Consider the following 23011-nt stretch of genomic DNA (forward strand, 5'->3'; position numbering starts at 1 on the left):
ATTGGTAGAACCAAGAAAGTTTATTTGAATATTTTAATCACTTTGTTTGTAGAGCTTACGAATTAAAGAATTAAGCAAATATTAGGCAGAATCATTCTTTGAGGTCGAATACAGGCTTTTATTGCATTCTCTTCTTACTAATTTCAACATAACCCTTCCAATAAATATTTTGCTGTACACTGTACGTTTATAAACCACTGACTACTGGATAACCTTGTAGGTGATCCCACCAATGATCCCGAACAAAACATTGCAATTTGTCAATAGAGGACGTGCCAGCCTTTGTTCTCACCACATAACATTCTATGATTCTTCTACTATGAATAATAGAAAGTTATAAAACAGTTTATAGATTTCAAGCCTTCAAAATAAAATGATAAAATTCTCTAACTAGGTACAGTATGTACCACTCGTTTTTTCTTCGAAATTTGTCTACACTCTCTGAAAAGTGAATAGTAAAGAAAAAAAAATCATTCAAACAATTTCAAAATTTTATTATCAAGAAACTGCTCGTTCCACACAATACACAGTTGACCAATTCAAAAAACAATCAGTATCGGCAAGTATTTTTTATTCACATTCAATGATTTATAAAAAGAAACCTATATTCATCAGACACGTCGATAAAAATACATGTAACCTAGATCCTTTGGAGGATTCTCAGACAACGCCACTTTCTCATCATTGAAAATAACCCAGCGATCATCTTTCAGTATATGAACAACGTAATGCCCAACACTTGTGGAAGTCCCCATGTGAGAAATAAATGCAACCAGTTTATATTCTGAAAAAAAAAATTCGTTGTTCAAATTATTCAAATACAAGCTGAAAACAAAGCTCTTTGTTTAAAATTAAATCGACAACCCATTCTTCACTACGTATTTGTGTTTCAACAAATTAAAATGAGTCTATGCCTGATAATTACTACAAAAACATTAATCAAGAGTATCTGCATCCTGATTGTTAACTGTTTATTACATTATGCCTTTTTGTTGTCTATTTTAATGCCCATCTTCATAATAAATTTCTAGGCTGAATTTCTCAGATATATGGCACCATACACTATGCCTTTCTGACTCTTGCTTCAGGGCTAATTTCAGGACTGTAAACCTTGAGAACTTTGACATTTAGAGGTTATGTTTTTGATTTATACCTAAAATTTTTGAAAAATCAATACCAACTAATAAAGGGTGTTTTATATATGGCTATAGAACTTTAAATTGCAATGAAACAACGATGGATTATTCGATTGACATGAATTTTATTTATCCGCAAGATAATCTTGTGGTATTACATTTTAAATATGATTTCTGGCATATGACCGCCACGGCTGGCTCGGATGTAGTCCAATCTGGACGTCCAATTTTCGATGACTTTTTCCAACATTTGAGGCCGTAAATCGGCAAAAACACGGCGAATGTTGTCTTCCAAATAGTCAAGGATTTGTGGCTTATCCGCATAGACCAATGACTTTACAAAGCCCCCACAGAAAGTAGTCTAGCGGTGTTAAATCACAGCTCCTGAACATCATGGTTGTTCAATTCAGGAATGAAAAAGTTAGTAATGATGGCTCCATACCGATCACCATTGACTGTAACGTTCTGGCCATCATCGTTTTTGAAGAAGTATGATTCCACCAGCCCATAAAGCGCACCAAACAGTCAGTTTTTCTGGATGTAACGGTGTTTCGACATACACTTGAGGATTAGCTTCACTCCAAATGCGGCAGTTTTGTTTGTTTTTGTTTTGTTTGTTCAACCAGAAGTGCGCTTTATCGCTAAACAAAATAAAATGGACGTAGTGCGCGATTACACTTAATCCGCACAGAACCATTATTTTCGAAATAAAATTGCACTATTTGCAAGCGTTGTTCAGGCATGAATCTATTCATTATGAATTGCCAAACCAAACTGAGAATAAATCACTTGACAGCTGTTGAATCGGTAGCCATCTTGAACAGTAATGCCAACTTAAAGTTGTATACCTCGAAAAAAACACCCTTTATAATATAATTATAATATGGAGTTGACTCAGAAGTCAAAACTAGGCACATATCAAGCACGAACCCTTAAGCTCAGAAATAGCGTTGAAAAAAGGCATAGTGTAATAACTCAGGCGTCAAAAATATGCCCGAAGGCAGGCGTATTCCGCTTTCATTTCAAGCACAGATTGTCAAACTCAGAAGTAGCCCTCAAAAGGCATAGTGTAATAAAGTGTTGTCTAAAGCGTTTAAAATAGACCCTGAAGGCATGCGTATTTCGTCTAAATTTCAAGCACAGAGTGTCAGACTCAGAAATAGGCCTGAAAAGGCATAGTGTAACAAGCTTTTTACACTCACTCGAGTTTCCATCCTTGAACTCCGGCTGAGAAGGCGTGCTGCTCCCCTCCAACTCGCTCTGATGCGAAAATATCCAATCCATGGCCCGCTCCACGTTGTTGTCGGTGGCCTTCAACGCCTTCAGGGCGTGGTCTTCGGAGAATCCCATCGACATTATCGTGCCCAGGGACTGAGGATCTGCATTGAACTTGGAGTTCTCAGTTCCTGGGGGCACGAAGGGATCGGAAAAATCGGAATCGGCGATATGTTCCATTATCCATGCGGTGGCCGCCTGCAGCCCCGAGTTGTGGGTGTGGAACAGAGCCCTCTTGCAGGACTCTGGAGGGAAGCCTGATGAAGATAAAAAAAAAATTATTTTCCTTCACTTTGGAATTTGTGCCGAGAAAGTAAAGTTTATAATAATATGCAAAATGTGATCTACTGTGAATTTAACCTCAATATTCGTAGATCTGGCAACGTTCACCCAAATAAATCAAATAATTTATAGAACTTTTATGTTACACCGATTGATTTTTACCTAAGTTGAATCTTGGAAATTGGTAAATGAAAATAGTATATTGTGCAACAAGTGGGGAAAGTCCAACTCCTCTCGCGAGTGTGGAAGTTTGTGGCACAAGCCTGAAAGGCAAGTGCCGCAAACACACAAGCGAGAAAAGGACTTTCTCCACATGTTGCACACTATATTTTTCCTACAACTGCACAAATTTCAATAATTCAAGTAATGGATTTGATTCAAATCGAAATGCCCTTCGTTGACAGTATGTGCTAATTTATTGCGTTTCCATAGAAACGACTCAAAAGCCCAATTTCATTGGTCTACCAAGCGAGGTGTGGGCAAAGTGCCGTGAGAAATAATATTTCCCACAGTATGAGCAATACGTAGTTTTGAAATTGAGTAAGCTATAAAGAATACGCTACTTTTCATAGCAGTTGTAGGAAAAAGTGTTTTATTTGAGGAGATGAATGTATAGCTAAATTTAATGTATAACTTTAAGACTTTTTTTATTAAAATCCACCATATCATACCCATTTCGGAAAGTTCTCTAAGTACATCTGGATCCATTGGGGGCATTGGAGGTGGGTTGTCTGGTTCGGGTAAAAGTTCCTCATCGGGCTGAAGGCCGTTACCCCTCAACGCAGAAAAATCGATCTCATCAGGCATCTCGACAGACACGTCCAGTTTGATAGGAACCCAATCTTCCCTCAACATGAATTTTTTCAGCTGAATAGCTAAATAATCAGGGAACGATGCCAATCTGGTCGTTCTGCGAATACAAAAAAAAACCAGGATCGTATCAAATCGAAATTTCAAAGTCAACAACTCACTTCCTAGCCGTAACAGTTTTTCCAGCGGCAGTACTGTAAAAATTGTTGATCACCTCGGATTGTGAAAAACTTTCCAGACAGGAGAAAAATTTGATCTTCGGCCTAACTAGGAGGTTCGGGTCTATATGTTTGCCCTGAGATTCTAACTCCGCTTTTCTAGCTTCGTATGCTGCTACCTGTAAGTTCGAAGTTACGTCTTCAAAAAATAAAATTCAGAGGCCGCCAAAATGCCATTTTACGATACGTGGCTCCTCTGACGTCACTTGGAAGTATAAACAATTGAAAAGTATTTGTATTCATTATTGATTTAACCGTTTTCTTTCGTGAAGAGATTTTCTCAAAATATCGATCCACTAACTTACCTCTTCCTTGTTTATCGCAGCGTCCATGGGAATCATTAAGGGTAAAATAACATCTGACCTGGTCAGATACTTGACCTTTTTAGAATCGCTACATTGATAGCGTTCCTCGATCTGATATTTGAAGCAATCTCCCGGATTATCCATGTTTTTAGTGTTTCGTTCCAAAAGGGTCAATAAATGGAGGAGAAATTCTTGAACGTCCTGCTGTTTTTTAGTGGCAAACTCGGGATGACCCTTACCAACCAAATTTTTAAACATGGAGGGACAAACACCATCGGGAAAACAATCTTCGGAGTCATTCTGCGGAGGTGCCACAGAATATTTCCCAGAAAGAAGACCATGCCCAAGCTTCGACCTTAGAGAAGAAATTTCAATTGTACATTAATCTTTCAAAAATGTACAGGTTGAAAAAAGACATAACCTCAAAAATAAATGACAGATTTCCAGAGATCTGTCAGATGTCAAGGCAGAAATAGATATGAAAATAGCTATATTGATGTAAATATATCCTTACATCTGTATATTGAACTCTTCAGCTGGGTCCCCATGGTATTGGATCAAGAAATTCTCTCTTTCTTCGTAATAAGTTTTTATAAAATCGGGAATTGAGAACAGCACTTGCATAACACTGTTTAAGTAGCAACTATTTCCCATATTCACCATTCCTGTGTATCCTGGTCCATACAGAGGTTTCAACTTGCCGTCTTTTTCGGTTAAAGCTGACCATTCATTGGTTTTTTGATTCAGCTCCAGTTCAAGTTCAATCATAGACTTTTCCGTTTTCTCCATGTTGGCAATATTTATACCTGAAAATTCATTGATAAACGGTCTTTCTATTTTATGATCGATTTAAAACTTTCTTTGCAAACAGTAAATTCGATGCCTAACCTAACATAAAACTGAGTTTTACTTTTCCCTACTTTGTAAGTCCTCTATATCGATCAATGAAACAATTTCTGAAATTTGGAAAAATGGATGGATTAACTATGCTAATTGGAAGATTTCAAAAACTAATATGTAAATTTTGTAATCATCACATACTACAAAATAATTGATACCACATTCAGTGAACAAACTGATCAAATGTTTTTGATTTAGGATTTTCATTTGAAACAGACCAGAAATTTCAGTGCAAACTCATTTCAGGCTATTGCACATTGGTAAGAATTTGAAACTTATTTATACTATAAGATTAAGCCATAAATGAACTCACCCCAATGAGCAAGATGTTGAACAAGATTGGGGTCTTCAACCATATCATCTTCACTGTAACTATAAACATCCCCTGTTCCCTCTTTAGTAATTGTTCCCAATTTAACCGCCAAAGGATAACCAGTTTTTTCATAGTGTTGAACCGCATGATTATTTCCTCCCGAGCCATCATAAAACCTCCTTCCGCATAAAATTATGCCATCAGTAAGGTTGAGCCAGAGATTATCGGTTTTGTCACACAATTCACATTTCCATCCCGATGGAGGTATCTTCTTGCCATTTTGAAGTTGTTGGAGATTTTGAGCATGCTTTGATACAACTCTTGCTTCTCCATCCCAAGTACCTTTCAAAGATTCCAACTCCGCTAACTTATTGGCTGACGGCAATTCAAAGATAGCTTCAACAGAATTTTTAACCTAAAATTTATATTTATCTTGGGATGTTATTCCGAAATTTCCTATGAGCATTATGATCTCATGTGAATGGCCTTTCAATACAGAAATATTTTCAATATGTAATTAATTCTTACAATTTCTGGAAGATCAGAATTAGGCCAAGGAATTGTAGTGTGTGATGGCAATATAACAATACTACAGTGATCGGTATACTCATATTTCTTCCCTGAATCTGCAGAAAAACCTCCTTCAACTCCAATCGCTAATCGTGTAATCTTTTTCTCTGGGCCATCTCCTTGCTGTTGACAGCACACCTGAATTAATTACCATCTTAAACTAGTTCAAAATCTGTGGAAAGACTCATACTTCACTTTTTTCTCTCCTTATATGCAGAAAAACCGCATCTCCTGTTTTATTATAATACTTCTCAAGATACTCATGTCCCAAGCCAATGAAAGAGAAGAGACTCACGTAAAGGCCAGTTTCACATTCCTTGAATATTATAAATTTTTTAAAATCATGGGTATCGAAATGCGAGATATACTAACCGGATTATCAAATGAATAAACACATTCGTCTTTATAAACTTTGTCACCAGATTTAGGAATTCTGATATTATTAAGATATTGTTCTAGCAGATCCATTTTGTCTTTGAACCTTATAAGAAATGCCGGTAAACTAAAAAAGCTCGATTTTCTTTAATTTCAATGTATAATAAAAATTCTATTTGAAAACGTTTTGATCTGTCATGTAGTCATAGAATTGGAAATAATTTTATAGAATACAAATGTGGGAAATTCGGAAAAACAACTTCATACCGGAATACCGGATGGCGAATACTGTAGTCTTTTGACATTTGCTTGAATGCTTTTTAATTGATTTATATTCAGAGCAGAGGGTTGGCGAAACTGAGGATTATAAATACTTGAAAAAAATATTTTCATGCAGATACATATGTTTTTATCATATTTTTCAAATATAATTATGAGATTAGTTCAGTTTTATCTTAAGGTCAAATCAAGTCGATTTCAAAAATTTCATTCCTCAAGTATTGTTAGGTGATACTGATAATCATTCCAATTTGAAACTTAATTTTTAATTATGAATAATAAGAAAATCGACTGTGCATTGATAAAAGAAGTTTTTAAGACTATGAAATATCCAGAAAAAGTTGATTCCGGAGACATGGATGAATTCGTGAAACGTGAATCATTAGAGGAAAAAAAAATGGTATTATCATCCATCAGCAAGTCTGATAAATGGAGTGAAATGAGCAACGAATATAGAGCTAATTCAATGGGTAAATTGGCATCTGAAATTGAAATAGCGGTAGATTCTTTTTCTGAATTACAAAAAAGTATTGACGATGTTAGCACTGTTTTCTTGAAAGAAAAGGAACTTCCTTATTTGGTGGAAACACTGAAATATTATTCTAATTTGTGCCAATTAGTAAAAATAGAGCAAAAAGGACTTGTAATTTGTAAAGTGGGTCGTTCTAGTAATCTTGCAGTATTGGGATATGCTCTTGGTCCAGCATTAGCTGCAGGATTCAAAGTATTATTTGCCTGTGCTTCAGGAATGAGACGTTTCATTGAATTCATCATAACTTTGTCATTAAAGGCCGATTTTCCTAAAGAAACCATATCTGTTATTTCTGATACTATTAGTTGTTTTACAGAAATATACAAGCATGCTTCAGTTATTAATGTATTTGATACTATTGATAATCAGGATTGTGATAAAATGCTTGGAATAATTCCTCATACAACTCCATTCTTAATTTTTGATAGTGCAGATCTGGATTCTGCCTGTGAATCGGTGATAAATTCTACCTGGAAGAATCAGCTTTTATTCAATTGTTTAGCTAAAGAGGTTTTTGTTCAAGAAACAATTTATGAAGAATTTATAAGTAAGCTGAAAGAAAAAATGGATTCACAATCTTTCCCATTATCTGATAAAGTGAAGAAAGATGCTTCCCTCCAAGGTATAACAAATGATGAGGACACATATGTTTCACAAAATGGTCATGTCTTAATTTTTGGTGAACGAATAACTACCCTATGGTCCGGTTGTGTACCTATGGTTTCTATATCAGCATTCAGAAATGTAGATGAAGCAATAGCATTGGGTAATAATAATTATCAAGGTTTTGCAGCATCAGTCTGGACAGAAAATATTGGAATTGGGAATTATGTAGCAGAAAGAATAGATGTCGCCAATGTTTGGATCAATTCATTCGGTATTTATTACCCAGAAATTTCTTTCTCTCCTCAGAAATCGAGTGGAAAAGGCTACTTTGGAGGACTTCAGGGTTTCCATGAACTACTTTTTTACAACAAGGATATTATGAGTTTCACAGGGAATAAATTATCATATGAAAAGAAGGATTTGGAAGGAGCAATATCATCTGCCAAAACTGCACATCAAAAATGGAAGTCCCTTCCAAAATACTTAAAAATAAAGCAGTTCGGTGTTCTAATTAAATTTATCAACAAAAATAAAAATAAGTGGCTGAAGAATGAAGATGTTTCAGAAGAATGGGTCGATGAATGGAAATCCCTATTTCATCAATATATCGAGTCTAACCCCTATCCCTCTATTTCATCACCTAACAAAAACTACAGCTTGAATGTTTCCTATTCACCAAAAGGTGTTTTGGTTGCCGAATTTACCAGATACATCGGTAATCACAACAAGAGGTTGCTAATTGCTAGTATTTTGCAAGGCAATAGTCTTATAGTGTTGAACCAATATGAAAAATTGCAACACTTTTACAATGAAATTTCCAAACTTTTACCTGCAGGTGTTCTCACAGTTCTCCCATACAGCTATGGGGCCAGTAGCGAAATCGTCAAAAATCGAATGGTTGACTGTTACTTCAATGAATACAAAATAGATGATGATACTCTAGGTATTACCCATAAATTTATGTCGGTCAGTAATTGTTGGTCTGATGTTTACAACAAAATTGTTAATGTGAAAAATATATGGTCTAATGTTGGACATGGCTATCTTGTTTAATTTTATTGTTATTATATATTGTTAATTTACATATATTTGAAATACATTTATTATTTGAATAAAAACGTTAATTTTTATTTTCCTAAGATGTGCAAAAAGTATTGTGTGCTTCTTATCGAAACAATGCTGCAATTTTACACAAGTGTTTATTTCATGTTCTTCACAGAATATCTCATTTGCAAAATAATATCTTCAGTGTTTTGATCTCGCAAAAAATACTGTATCCCCCTTAAAAAATCAACGATCGAATCTAATAATTAAAGGTGGTATGGCAACAAAATTTTCTTCCAAATTTCATGCATATAATGATCCTTATATTTCCTGAGATATTTTTTCGATTCTTAGATAGACATTTCACAAAATGAACTATTAACGATTCAAATTGTTCTAATTTCAAACTTATTGAAATTTACCATTTTTATTTGATATTACCTATTTATGAAAGTTAAAATTCAACTTACAGATGGCGCATCTATAGGAACCTAAACTTGAATCGTGAACAAATATTTGAGTTTCTTACCGGTTCTAATAAACTAAAAGTATTTAGAAAATAAATACAAACAGAATTGAAATTTTCCATCGTTCTGTTTTTGTATTATTAATTTTTCATCCAGGTAGACACTTGAGATAATTTTCAGTGGATTAGTAATTTCTTTTGATGACGTCACGGTAATTGTGATAAAATTTGAAAATTCCTTACCTAAGGCTAATTAATAGAAAAGTTCCAATTACAGCTGGTTTAAATAGAAACACACCCAAAATTCGACCGATTTGTTTTTTTGCTTAAGAAGTTTTGTCACAACAATCATGGAAATAAGTTTAGAAAATAAAGTGAGAAAATTGGTATTGAATAGACCTTCCAAAAAAAATGCTATTACGATAGAAATGTATGAAAATATAACAAATATTCTGAACGCTGATGCGACTAACAACGATGTGGTTGTCACTATTATTACTGCGGAAGGAGATTATTTTAGCAGTGGCACTGATTTTTTCTCTTCTCTTTTACAACCCGAAGTAGATTCATTACAGAAAGTGAAAGAAATGGTAGATGCTTTCATTAATTACCCTAAGATATTGATAGCGGTTGTGAATGGACCTGCAGTAGGGATTGCAGCTACATTTATTTCCTTATGTGATATAATTTATTGCTCAGACAGAGCCACTTTTGAAATACCGTTTGTTCGATTGGGTTTCACCATGGAGGGTTGTTCGAGCATTTTGTACCCACAATTACTTGGCAGAAGTAAAGCTTCAGAAATGCTATTTCTCAACCATATTTTAAAAGCAGAGGAAGCATATAAATTGAGATTTGTCGCCAAAGTAGTGCCTCATGAAAATTTGCAGGAATTCATAAAGACTTTGTACAAATATGGCGCCCTTCCTTTAGAAACAGTTATCAGAAATAAAAAATTAATGATGAGATGGTTGAAGACTACTTTATTGAAATGTAATGAAGTGGAGAAGGACGTTTTGACTGAATGCTTTGAATCAGATGATTTTGGAAGTGCTATATCTTCTTTTATGCTGAATAAGAGTAAACTGTGAAAGGTTCTACCCATTCTATCAAATTAAATGATGGTACATTAATAGGTTTCCATGTGTATATATAACCACAAAAATGGAGAAATTTGGTTGAGGTATGATGATGCTAAAATATTCCATTAATTCTACATTAAGAATGATGTAGGAAAAAATTGAGAGGTTGGTACAGAGTTCAACCCAATTGACCAACTCATCACAGAAAATAGACCAAAGATTGATAAATGTTAATAGAAATACTGCAATCCTAAAAAATCAGTGAAATATTAACAATATTGTGCCCTATAAGTGGATTTCATACATTATTGAACTGTATTACACAAATGAATGTTAATTTAGTTCTAAAGGTTTAAATTATTTTTGAAGGCCTTGTTACTAGTTAATTTGTTACGATTAGAGGTTTGAAATAAAGGGAATTATTATTAATTCGAATTTTTGGGGCCATATAGACTAGTAATAAAAAATAAATGTCTTACAATAATGGATTACCTTACTTAAGTGACCTATGGACCCTTGTTTCAATCCCAGACAAAAATCACATGAATGTTGGAAAAATAAACCAACCTACTCAAATGCTCTAGTCTATTTTTCAATTCCAGGCTACTACTAGAAGTGTTCAAAAGTGTAGCAATGTTGAATTGAGATTTTTAGATATGTTTTTATCATTCCAATGATATTTTCATCTACAATATTTGATTTTAAACCACTTAATTTTACACCTAACCATACATCAAAAGGTAATGTGGAAGTATGATGAATGTATGTACATGATTTTATAATTACTCTTAATTATGCCATAAAATATCTATTAGTACTCTTGTTCGAATTAGTGATTTTTCTTTAATTTTTATCCTGAATTCTGTCTAAATTGAAAAGTTTTATGGGACTTACAAGATTTTTAGTCAAGGAATAATCGGCTGCATTTTCTGAAAATGTTCTCCACTCATTGGCTCAAATATTATTTGTATGAAATAATTCCATTTTTCACTATCTTTTTGGAAAAATTCGAGGAAACATTTTTTTTTTGAAAATGTAAAAATTTAGAGAACAGATCAATACAAAAAAACCAGATGAAAATGTGAAAGGTGTTGTCAATTTGATCCCATAGAATTGACGAAATAAATAAAAAATGGTGAAATGTTAGACCATATCTTTGAAGAGATGCGAATTAGAATTTTATAAGAACAGACCTTACAATAATTTTTTGTTTTTGTACAATTTTGCCATGAAGTTTTCAAGGTTTCTGAAAATGGTTATAATGAATAAAAAAAATCCCAAGATAAAGAAGTATTTTACTACACCACTTCATAATGTATACATCTTTTATTAAATAAATAAATTATCCGTAAATAATTATCTCCTAGTCCATCACTCCAAATGTATACCACCTCACTGTCAATAAAAAGTGATTAGAAAGGAATTTACGTAAATACAAAATCACTCTCTACATTTATCTCCCAAGGCAACTGAAACATTTCCGGAGGAAGCATGGTACAATGGCTACTTTTGAAGTCTTTCAGGTGCTTGTTGGCCTAGAAAACGTTTCGTTTAAAAGAAAAATTATAAAAAGTTCTAAGAAGGGGACTTTTTTTTATATATACGGTTTCTAATAGGAATGACAATTTGAAATGGTTATAATGGCAACGTTGTGAATAATTTTTTGACATTCCTTATGTCATTCGTGTTCAAAAGGTTATGTCATTTAATCATGGAAAGATACACGTTTCAACAATCCTTGTAAAATTGTTTTATTGAAATCAGAGCTCATGTATAAGGAGAAAAGGTTCGTATATGAAAACTGTATTCACTCACCAAGAAAATCGCCATTCTGTTTTTTTCTGGAGTTCCATATTCCTCCCCAATCTTCAGAGGGAATGTTTTGGAGTACTCTGATATATATGATTGCAGTGAAGCAACGCATTCACTATCGTTTACTTCATGAATTCTCAACAATGCATCTGTCAAAATAGATTAAATAACAAATAGCAGTTCAGATTATCTAATTTAAACCTTTTTTGGTTGATGGCAAGCTGAGAAATTCTTCCAAGAGATCCATTTGGGATGCCCCGAAAATAAGCGGATACCTGTTCCACAACAATTTCTTCAACAGGAAATTGCCTCTGTTTGATGTGATATCTCCTTCCCTAGTAGCGATATTGAAATTAATTTATGATCAAAAAAAGGAACAGATGCATGAAAATGTAGATTTACAATTACTTCTTTCACGGAAAGAGAAAATTGCTAGTCGTTTAGTCTCGTACAGCTAGTTGTCTAAATATTTTGTAGTATAACTCACTTAGTGCAAATTATTTCATCTGCAGTTCTTCTTATAAGCAATACTGGTCCTGGATACTCGACAAGTTGTTCTGCGACATTGAGATTAGCATGCTCCCTTATCGCTATATCAACTATAGGACCGATAACGGTCGGCATTTGATTCACTGCTAACGGTACAATGTCATCGAAAGTTGCATCCAATACCTACAAAAAAAAAATTGTAAATGCTTATTTGAATGAGATGAAATGGGACCAATGTTACCAATCCTTTTATTTCTGGATAATTCATTGCGGCCCATGTAGCCGAATAACCTCCAATGCTCCAAGCGAAAATGATTATATTTTCCATTCTGAAACCAAGTTTGTTCACGGCGAACTGCATGACCCCATCTATTGCGTTCTGTTCTTGAGGTGGATAAGGAGTTCCCTATAAATTTTGAATCAATAAACTTCACGAAATATTTGAGAGGCTTTGGAATATTCATCCAATAGCCTATTGCTGAGGAGTTTTCTTAAAAATATACAAATTTCAAAATGAAATATTGAAGTCAGAAAAAATAATATATTTCAATAAAATTTTCAGTTACTCACTGTACTTCCACCAAATCCTGGATGATTCCAACCTAAAGCTGAGAATCCTGCTTCGAGAGGTGTACCCATTATACCTATTTCATAAAATCCAGCGTTACCTTCGCAACATATCACAAGTGTATTTCCATTAGGAGAACTCATTCTTTTATCGACAAACATGGTGTCTAAATCATTTCCATCATAAGTTCTGATCTTGAAACGTTCACCTCTGAAATATTCCACATATCTTGTACGACCTTGAATAAGGTTCTTATCTGAAAAAAAAATTATTATAGCTCACATACACTGAGAATAAAAACACACTTACCTAATACCATTTTCAATATTCCCAATGATCCGGGATAGATGAGTCTAATGCCGAATGTATGTATAGCTACTGCTGCTGCAACTCTAAATGGCAATTGTAACAAGTTATCTAGCAGATTACGGTGCGGCATGGGGTTGAATGTGGCGGCTGATACTTTATTTGACCTAAAATCATAGTCTCAAATAATTTCCGATGTTTTATCCTGAACATCTTTGAACTTACCTATCGAATTTTTGAAGATCATATTCAACAGGCCAAGCATGAAATTCAAAATCATAGCAAGATATATTTTGCTTTGTGAGAGGAGTGATCTTCTGGTTTACTTCATCCAGTGCTTTGATAAAATTTTTGTAGGTATCATCAAAGGCTCTTCCTAGCCCTCTAGAAATATAAGATATCACCAATATGACTCCAATGCTGGTGACAAACTTTGTTAAGGATAAGAGTCCTTCTGGAGTGAAGTAATCTTTATGGTATAGTATGCCCGCAATGAAGGGTGATGTGTAGAGTCCCAATTTCCATATGATGCAGAGCTATATTCAAACAAAAAAGTTTCAATTATAAGTGGAAAGATATTATCCATGTTTTTCAACCGTTTACTTAAATTTGATTTATTATTTATGATATTTAAGCTGAATTTTCATCAAATAAATACCTAAAGAAATCAAAGTTGATTAGAGAACTCAAAGATTGACAATCATACTATGTAAATAACATGTAAGTTGTTATATGGATTTGTTCTCATTCAGTTCTTGTACTTACTGAACTTATGAATTGATCACCCCATTTTTCGTATTTTGACGGCTGATATAAATTCTGAAATTTTAATTATTGAATCCCAAATATTTGGACTAATACAAATAATTTTTACCGAGGTTGTTCCATATACTTTAATCAATCTTGGCGAAAACATGCATTTCCAAATGGTACTTAAAGACATTTTGTACTGGATATATCTATCCAATTATAAAACTAGCAAAAAAAGGAACTATTACAGTTAAACTAATCAAGTTGAACTTTTTTCGAATATCATCGTAAGGAGGTCTATCTATGTATGAGAAAACTTGACAGTTACTTGACTGACGAATGTTTTGAAACTTCTATGTCAGCATGAAATATTCTTTTTCTTATCATTATTATTGTGCTGTTTGTTTGAAAATATAACGTTACGTCATAAAGGATGTATTATGTTGAACAATCGTCGTCATTCTTGATAGATTTAGTGACTACAAAAACTTCAAGGGTATCATATTACACAGGAGTAATTTTCACTTGCCAGATTTATTGCAGCTATAATTTTATAATTGGAATTGTCTCTTATCGAGATGTTTGTTTGTCTTGCTTTAATATTGATCGCTAGTGGGAATCTGTACATGACATGAGTGAACAAAAGAAAGTAGAGAAACAGGAGACCAACTGGTCAATCGAGGAGTAGCACATAGCATCAGTGCTTCAGACAACTAGCTCTACGAAAATGTAGAATATTATTCTTTCTTTTCATGCTGCTATTGAGCCAATTTTTTTATTTTGATAATTGTCAATGAAGCTCTGGAGATCCATTGTAAGTACTTCGCATTTGGCCTTGCCCCCTTGGTCGCCAGACCTCAATCCCATTGAACACGCTTGGGATCAGCCACCAATGGCTTTAGATTCTCATCAATGACCTCGACATACACTGCAAGAACTCAGACGGTTTTTACAGCAACTCTGGAGAGAAATTGATCAAGGCTACTTCAACAATCTGATCGAAAGTATGCAAAGGTTCCGTCAGGCTGTGGTTGAAGTTTGAGGTGGCCATAATATAATAAGATTTAATTAAGGAGGTTACTTCTAACTGTGACCTAATGGTCTATTGTGCCCTATCTATTCCCGGCCATTCTCGCCATAACGTGATCTACAGCTCGCTTTCCAGTTACAGAGAGGCAAAGACGGAAGAGATTTCTGCATCGCATTGTGACTGGAGATGAGAAATGGGTTCATTAGGAGAATCCCAAGCGCAGAAAATCATGGGGATATCCCGGTCATGCTTCCACGTCGACGGCCAAACCGAATATTCACGGTTCCGAGGTAATGCTCAGTATTTGATGGGACCAGCTCGGCAAAGTGTATTATGAGTTGTTAAAACCGACTGATACAATCACAGGCGATCGTTATCAAACGCACATAATGCGTTTGAGCCAAGCATTATAAGACAAATGGCCGGAATACAACGAGAGACATGATAAAGTTATTTAACAGCATTACAATGCTTGACCCCATGTTGCGAAAGTGATCAAGACATACTTGGAAAGGTAGAAATGGGAATTCCTACCCTACACGCCGTATTTTATAGACGTTGCTCCCTCAGATTATCACTTGTTTCGATCAATAGCTCACGACCTGACTGACCAGCACTTCTGGTCTTATGAAGAAGTAAAAAATTGGATCGATTCGTGGATCGCTTCAAAAGATGATCAATTTTTTCAACTCGGGATTCGTACGCTGCCCGAAAGATAGGAGAAAGTAGTGACCAGCGATGGACAATACTTTGAATCATAAATGTATAACCAGATTTTTAGAATAAAGCCTCGAATTTCGGAAAAAACGGCGGAAGCAAAGTTGTACGCCTATGTAACGGGTATTTTTTTCGAGGTATATAACTTCAAGTTGGCATTACTTTTCGAGATGGCGACCGATTTAACAGCTGTCAAGTGATTTATTATCAGTTTGGTTTGGCAATTCATCATGAATAGACTTACGCCTGAACAACGCTTTCAAATAGTGCAATTTTATTTCTAAAATAATGGTTCTGTGCGGAATATGTATCGCGCATTACGTCCATTTTATTTTGTTTAGCGATGAAGCACACTTCTGGTTTAATGGCTACGTCAACAAACAAATCTGCCGCATTTGGAGTGAAGCTAATCCTCAAGTGTATGTCGAAACACCGTTACATCCAGAAAAACTGACTGTTTGGTGCGCTTTATGGGCTGGTGGAATCATTGGTCCGTACTTCTTCAAAAACGATGATGGCCAGAACGTTACAGTCAATGGTGATCGGTATAGAGCCATGATTACTAACTTTTTCATTCGTGAATTGAACAACCATGATGTCCAGGAGCTGTGGTTCCAACAAGACGGCGCAACATGTCACACAGCTCGTGTCACAATCGATTTATTGAAAGACACGTTTGGTGACAGCCTAATTTCACGTTTTGGACCTGTGAAATGGCCTCCAAGATCTTGTGATTCAACACCGCTAGACTTCTTTCTGTGAGGCTATGTAAAGTCATTGGTCTATGCGGATAAGCCATAAACCCTTGACCATTTGGAAGACAACATTCGCCGTGTTATTGCCGATATACGGCCACAAATGTTGGAAAAAATCATCGAAAATTGGACTACATCCGAGTCAGCCGTGGCGGTCATATGCCAGAAATCATATTTAAAATGTAATGCCACATGATTATCTTGCGGATAAATAAAATTCATGTCAATCGAATAATCCATCGTTGTTTTATTGCAATTTAAAGTTCTATAGCTCCAAAAAAAAACACCCTTTATATCGACATTTTCTTATTTTAGCGCTCAAATGAATGCCTAAGGGTACCTACTTCATGGAGCACGTTCGTAGGAACAATACTTTACCAATTCTTTTGGCGTAGTAACTAGTTAACAAGACCTCCAGTCTCAGAAAGCTGGATAGCGCAAAAAATAAGTTGCAAAATATCTAGGAATACGCTATAACAGCAGATAATCGTTCATTGCTGTTTTTTAAAGCTTCTCTCAAACTTTTCGGATATACCCTACGTTGCCATAATTAGCAAACGGATAAGCCTAGAAAAATACCAAAACAAACGTTACGCAAGCCGGAAGTCAACGATGATGGTCGGTGCAACCACAAAGAACAATAAATCGCGGGAGGCGGTGGTAGAATTGTCAGTCGTAATGACGCAATTCTGACCTAGGATGTTCTCGGAGGAGTGAATCTTGAATGAACCCATCCGATCGGTCTCGAAGCGTTGACCCCAAAGACTTGCATTGATTCAGATCGCCGATAGCACCTGCTCTCTGGGCTTCAAGAACAGAAGCGGCGAGTGAAAGTGTTCTTACGGCATCTGGAGTGTCTGTGGACCGCCAGAGTGGTCAGTGGAACACCAGCACCCATTCAGAAGTACCACGAGCTCACGGTAAGGCACCCGCACGTGCAAGTTTGAATTTTTCGTATTTGGACAACAAGTTTTACGTGTCCTATAAATGCACTATGAGAGGTATCCGGTTTTGTCTTGTCGCGGTTTTTGTCGTTAGTGTATGCGCGCCCTGTGTTTTTGGGGTTTCGTCGAGACTGCCCCGAACCAGTGCCGGGTTTAACAGGACCAATTTCAAGAGGAATATCCAGACTTCGGCTAGGGCTAGTACTACTAGTTCCATTCCGCCTGTTTTGAAAGATAATGGGGGTGAAGATGATGGTAAAGTTAGGTGCGTATGACTCTTGGAGGGTTTATGGTGATGGTAAAAGTTTTGTATTATTCGTGCCAATATTCCTAGGACGTATATCTATTGAAGAGTAATATATTCTTCTGAATTACTCTATGTGCTAGATGTCAAATTGACATCCGATTTAAATATCCTTCTATATCTGTGTTCACCGATTCTGGGGTTACATGTCAAAGTGACGTCTCATCCGTTCATAGAAGAAGGCGAGATATTTATTCTTTATTTGGGCTCAGAACTTTCCATGAAAATTATATTTTTCTTTATGATAACTGAAATTTTTTATCAAAGCCCTAAATATTAGAAGCACAGATTCGCGAAACTGATATTTATTTTGCTTTTTCTTCGATAATTTTAGGGGTATCTTTAGTAAATTTGTCACAAACACGTAGTTTTTCATGATTATCATTTATCTTCTGATTCCTCATTATTTTCATGGTTCAATTAACTACTTTTTAAGTGCTCAATTGATCTCAGAGGACTAAGATATACTTATCGAAAATTTCAATGCTTGACTCTTTTTACGTAAAGAGAATATTCCATATTTTTCAAGGTAAATTTAGACATCTCATCGAACAATTTGTCTCCATAATTTTTTAAATTACTCTAATTGCACCTTTTTGATCATCAGTGAAAAATTTCATTTCATAAATCAATTTCAGTTCCGATTGGAATTTCACCTATACAAATAACCTTAAGTAGGTATCTGACATATTCTAGAACTCTTGAAATCAAGGTTTGGTTTCATTCATATAGTCGTTTTCTAGAATAAACATACCTTACTCTTTTACCTTCAAGAACAGGAAACAACAATATTTCGATATAATTTCTTGAGCGAAATAGTGAAAACTCAATTAGCTTTACTTACATACATCAAAGCGAGATCAATATTAATCCTTCATAAGGACTGAAGTGCAAACAGAATCAACAGATAGTTTTAAATATTGCAGGGGTTGATCACTTTACCAATTTTGTTTTTTAGTTTCAAAAAATCTTTGATATCGTTCGAGAAAAATAAATTTAGCCACCAATTTCACTATTTCCGGTCGAGAAGGTGCTTCACGAAAACCCAAAAGTGCAAAATTTTCACCATTTTTGTAGTAAATTTCAGCAATTTCAGTGCATTGTTGAAACTCGTATCGTTCCATTGTTAGTAATGGCTTAGTTTGTACTTGTCAAAAGTCAAAAGATGACAGCTTTAAAAGCGACATCTGCCCAGATAGTGGGCTATTCAAAATGAAACCTCTTATTGGAAAATCATTTATGTAGTTGCATTTTCAAGGATAATGAATCAATACTATTGAAATATTCAATTTTATTTATTTCTGGCAGCATGAAATACAAATTCGCCTCGAATCATTATTTCACTAAGAAGCTGCTGTAGTACTAGCTGGAGTACTGGCAGGTCCGGCGTCTCCACTAGGTGGTGGACCTCCATGTCCTCCATGTCCTCCAGGACCCCCAGGTCCACCAGGACCTCCTTTATGAGCTGACACGCCAGCCTAAAAAAACAATTGGCACCAATAAATTCTTTGACTTTGAATTCATTTCTTCACAATGTGTGTACTTGAATTAGGAACCGGGAATGGTCTCGAACGATAAGGTTCTACTCACTGATGAGTGATGACAAATCGGTATACTCGAAAACTATCGAACGGAAGGACCTAGAAGCTTGAAATTTGCGGGGTAGGTTCTTGGATCTTGGATGCCGGGATGAGGTTGATTAAAGAGCAAAATTCGACTAGGGGTTCCGTGAATAGAGCCGTTCGAAATTTTGGTTTCCTGTTAATTTCAAAACTGCATATTCGAAAAAGATGAAAATTTGTATTTGGATATAGAATGACAATTTGAAACTTCTAACAAAAATTTATGGTGATCGCATAAACAGAACTATAGAAAATTCAAGAAGAATATCGAACAAATTTTACTCAATATTTTCGTCGTCAAATTAACGACGGAGTTTGGACTTTAGGTGTTGAATTGAAATGAAAATTTCAAGCTCCTTCCAGAATTTCAAGTTGGTCGCAAAATCAGAACCATAGAAAAATCAAAAAGGATATTGAAAGAAAAATACCCAATATTTTCGATTGGGTTGTTATTTTGCATTTAAATAACGAAGAAACAAGAGGATTCACAGTGTTGGCGAAACAATTGTCGCAAACATTAAAAGATAGTGGTAATAAGGCACTTTGAACTACCAAAAAGGCATAATAAAATCGAAGTTAATTTCTCTTGTTGAGAGAGAACTCAATTTGTGATTTTTTTCTTTTCTATAGTTTAGAATGTCGTGCTGGCGAGGTCTGCAAACTTAATTCGAGATATTCCAACAACACGTTCGTGTAAAAAGCCTACGATTAGTTAAGCCATGAAGTGTATCGGAGTGAAATTCAGGAATTCTTTCTGAAGAAATTAAATTACAATCTCCTGCATTTAATTCTCCGACCGCTAAGTACACATTCAAATACGTTTTAATTCCTGGAATTGCAAATGCACCTCCGCAAAAGGTCGATGTGCCGATCTTCAATTTGTTTCATTATTTTTTCACAATAACTTTTTTTTAATTGATTTCGAAAACATTAACAGCATCACAAATTTAATTGAAATGTACTGCCATAACTATAACATTGACATTTTCTCGAACAAATTTACAAAATATTTATTATCCAATGAATATAAATATTTTATTCTTCTTCATAAAAACCACTATCGTGGTTATTGAAGAAGAAGAACAAAATATTCATTTCTAATTCTGTGGTTCCTGGAATTGTTAGTATTTCCCAAAAATTCCCAACTGTTTTCAGATTTTTCCTATTTTCCAACAACTCCAAGAAATAAAAAATCAAATAGTGTATTCTGAAACAATTTGCAGAATGGGCTCCTATTCCAACACGAATGCGAAATTCGAAAACGAGCGACGAAGGAGAGAGTTTTGGAACGCATGAGTGTTGGAATTGCCTTCTGGAACGAGTATTAGACGATATTTTCTCTATTTGAGTCAAGTTTTGTGGAATATTGTTCAAATTCAATGAAAAATTCAGATTATACATCCTAGTGACATTTGTATTGGATCTTGACAGTTGATGTGACTGTTACGAAAATTGACAGATTACGGAATTTCAATTTGAATTTTACGTTTCGAATTTTGAAATAATTTATAATTACGCATTAAATTCGCGAATTATGTCTGACGAATTCGATTTAACACCAACAGAATTAAGGGAAATTGCGAATAATGTCGCAAATCATTTCACTGAATCCAAATTATATTATATTGACAATAATTGACGTGTGTTGAATTTTGATAGGATTGGAAGTCTGTGTAGACAACCACAAAACGAAAAATATAACTGAAAACTCATTACGATACTGAAATAGAGAATAGTAATTTACGTAACAAGTCCGGAAAACATGGTTTTTTTGGACGAATAGACAAAATTCTAGTCTGTGAGTCCAAAAAAACCATTTTCGGGCGTGTTGCGTACAATATTTTTTCGGCAACCTTGTAAAATAACACTATCGCTGCTGCTTTCCATATTTTATTGCGATTACGATAAAAAAACATGCATATTTTTGACAACTAATTTCATATGAACTGTCAGCCGTTATCTCGGTTGCTATGGATTCTATGATTCTTTTCCGGCCTAGTCCGGGAAGTACGTACTTTCCGGACTAGGCCGGGAAATACTACTTTCTCAGAGAAAAAGCGTCCGGGAAGTGAGCACTTCCCGGACGGTTGCCGAAAAAAATCTATTCTACGACAATTTCCTATAAAATATGGATATGTTATAGATAGAAATAACAGTTGTTTGAATTTTACATTGTTCTCGGAAAAAAAAATTTGCCCAAAATTTCGAATCAGCTCGTTTTAACAATCATATTCGGTGATCTGAATTTAAGCGAATAAGTAACAATTCAATAATGTTATGAAACTCACCATCGCAATAATCAAAATAACGAAAATAGCGGAAAAGAGAACGCCGAATATTTTCATCGTACTTATTTTGTGTAACTGGTTTGACGTGTAGAATCATCCACCTGTTTATATAATCCAGATTTCCATTATAATCGATTTAAACTCATTTGAATCGCCAAATTTAAAAGTATTTACTTCCGGAGCAATTTCGAAATGAATTGCTTTTTTTATTATTATATGTATACAGGGTGAGTCTTTGACTTGTACATATATTTTAACCGAAGATTCTTGAGGTCAAAAGAAACACTTTTTTCATTTACCATTTTTTCCGATTCGGCCCTGTTAAAAAGATATAGCCATTTTAAATTTTCATAATGAGCTAATTCACCCCTGGTAACCGGAACACTGAAGTTTTCGCAAGTATAAGATATACAATTTGAACCTTGGAAATAAGCTACTAGATTGGAAAAACCATCATAAACTCACTTTTAACATTCCATTTGTTGAACAAAGTAGTATTTATAATACAATTATCCCAATTTCATTGACGATAAAGATTAAATATTTTTCTCTTGATTTTCTATTTCATTTTCGATCATCATAACGAATTGAGCACGCTACCACCCATATTAGCTTAGCTCTGATAGTCATACTTCATATCCATTCATTTATTATATCGCATTTATAATATATCGTTGTTTATTTCATTTCGTACAATTAACTGAATTAACCTCACATTCTCAAATAAATCTGTAAAAGTTCTAACACAGACTAGTTGTCTGTGGTTTTAAGTTTGAACCTTAAATTTCGAGTGTTGCAAATTTAAACACAGCAGTTCGAATAATCTATGTTCTAACCTAAAATATTCATTTACACTATTTACAGATTACACTATTGTTGTTATTATGATATTTGATATTATGATTATTATGTTAGTTTGCAATGAAAATCATCGAAGATTTGAAGAATCCCAACAGAATATTGAAGTTCCATACATATTTTCGAGAAATTTAAAAACAATTTCAAAAATAATTGTGTGGATACAAAATAAATAAGTATGCATTCTGATAGAAAGTAATTCCTTTATGAAATGAAGCATTTGATTTGTTCCAACTATCTCATAAAAATAATGATCTGCATCAATATTTTTGAAGCCACCAGTGTGAAAATATGGAAATGAAGTTTTATGGCTCTGTAATCAATGGAAAATGTTAGACTCCACTTGTAATCAAATTTGTTCTATAATATGTACCT

At 34.6% G+C, this 23011-nt stretch overlaps 5 protein-coding genes and 1 long non-coding RNA gene across 9 annotated transcripts in view; 3 read left to right on the top strand and 3 right to left on the bottom strand.

Annotated features, from left to right (window-relative positions):
* Positions 1-477: 477 nt before the first annotated feature.
* Positions 478-6491, bottom strand: LOC123672662 (ubiquitin carboxyl-terminal hydrolase 5). 2 transcript variants are annotated; one of them, XM_045606866.1, is made up of 10 exons: positions 6182-6491; positions 6000-6125; positions 5768-5932; positions 5240-5654; positions 4541-4832; positions 4027-4381; positions 3665-3840; positions 3365-3603; positions 2339-2668; positions 478-784 (listed from the first exon to the last, which is right to left on the bottom strand). In XM_045606866.1, the coding sequence occupies exons 1-10, from the start codon at positions 6275-6277 to the stop codon at positions 612-614; spliced, it is 2367 nt and encodes a 788-aa protein (XP_045462822.1). In that variant the 5' UTR covers positions 6278-6491; the 3' UTR covers positions 478-611. The 2 variants fall into 2 exon arrangements, with proteins under 2 accessions (XP_045462822.1, XP_045462820.1); XM_045606864.1 differs by having other exon boundaries at positions 5768-5947; positions 6182-6490.
* A 25-nt stretch (positions 6492-6516) lies between these two features.
* Positions 6517-8719, top strand: LOC123672663 (aldehyde dehydrogenase-like). The gene has a single exon (XM_045606867.1). The coding sequence runs from the start codon at positions 6735-6737 to the stop codon at positions 8652-8654; it is 1920 nt and encodes a 639-aa protein (XP_045462823.1). The 5' UTR covers positions 6517-6734; the 3' UTR covers positions 8655-8719.
* Positions 8720-9280: 561 nt separating this feature from the next.
* LOC123672665 (enoyl-CoA delta isomerase 2) lies at positions 9281-10745 on the top strand. The gene has a single exon (XM_045606871.1). The coding sequence runs from the start codon at positions 9462-9464 to the stop codon at positions 10200-10202; it is 741 nt and encodes a 246-aa protein (XP_045462827.1). The 5' UTR covers positions 9281-9461; the 3' UTR covers positions 10203-10745.
* Positions 10746-11468: 723 nt separating this feature from the next.
* Positions 11469-14442, bottom strand: LOC123672664 (phosphatidylserine lipase ABHD16A). 3 transcript variants are annotated; one of them, XM_045606869.1, is made up of 11 exons: positions 14243-14442; positions 14134-14187; positions 13594-13904; positions 13372-13535; positions 13065-13318; positions 12736-12900; positions 12493-12677; positions 12207-12340; positions 12009-12154; positions 11645-11728; positions 11469-11588 (listed from the first exon to the last, which is right to left on the bottom strand). In XM_045606869.1, the coding sequence occupies exons 1-11, from the start codon at positions 14309-14311 to the stop codon at positions 11586-11588; spliced, it is 1569 nt and encodes a 522-aa protein (XP_045462825.1). In that variant the 5' UTR covers positions 14312-14442; the 3' UTR covers positions 11469-11585. The 3 variants fall into 3 exon arrangements, with proteins under 3 accessions (XP_045462825.1, XP_045462824.1, XP_045462826.1); XM_045606868.1 differs by having other exon boundaries at positions 11469-11728; positions 14243-14441; XM_045606870.1 differs by lacking the exons at positions 11469-11588; positions 11645-11728 and having other exon boundaries at positions 12041-12156; positions 12208-12340.
* Positions 14443-17318: 2876 nt separating this feature from the next.
* The window catches only part of LOC123672666 (angiopoietin-1), a 54711-nt gene continuing 49018 nt past the window's right edge, over positions 17319-23011 (top strand). The window contains exon 1 of the mRNA XM_045606872.1: positions 17319-17829. Coding sequence (XP_045462828.1) covers positions 17615-17829 — 215 coding nt within the window. The 5' untranslated portion in view covers positions 17319-17614. The remainder of the gene's footprint in view (positions 17830-23011) is intronic.
* LOC123672668 lies at positions 19145-21988 on the bottom strand. Its single transcript, XR_006746342.1, has 2 exons — positions 21779-21988; positions 19145-19346 (listed from the first exon to the last, which is right to left on the bottom strand). It is a non-coding gene; the product is annotated as an uncharacterized LOC123672668 (long non-coding RNA).

The sequence above is a fragment of the Harmonia axyridis genome, chromosome 2 (genome assembly GCF_914767665.1).
Source record: "Harmonia axyridis chromosome 2, icHarAxyr1.1, whole genome shotgun sequence".
Classification (NCBI taxonomy): domain Eukaryota; kingdom Metazoa; phylum Arthropoda; class Insecta; order Coleoptera; family Coccinellidae; genus Harmonia; species Harmonia axyridis.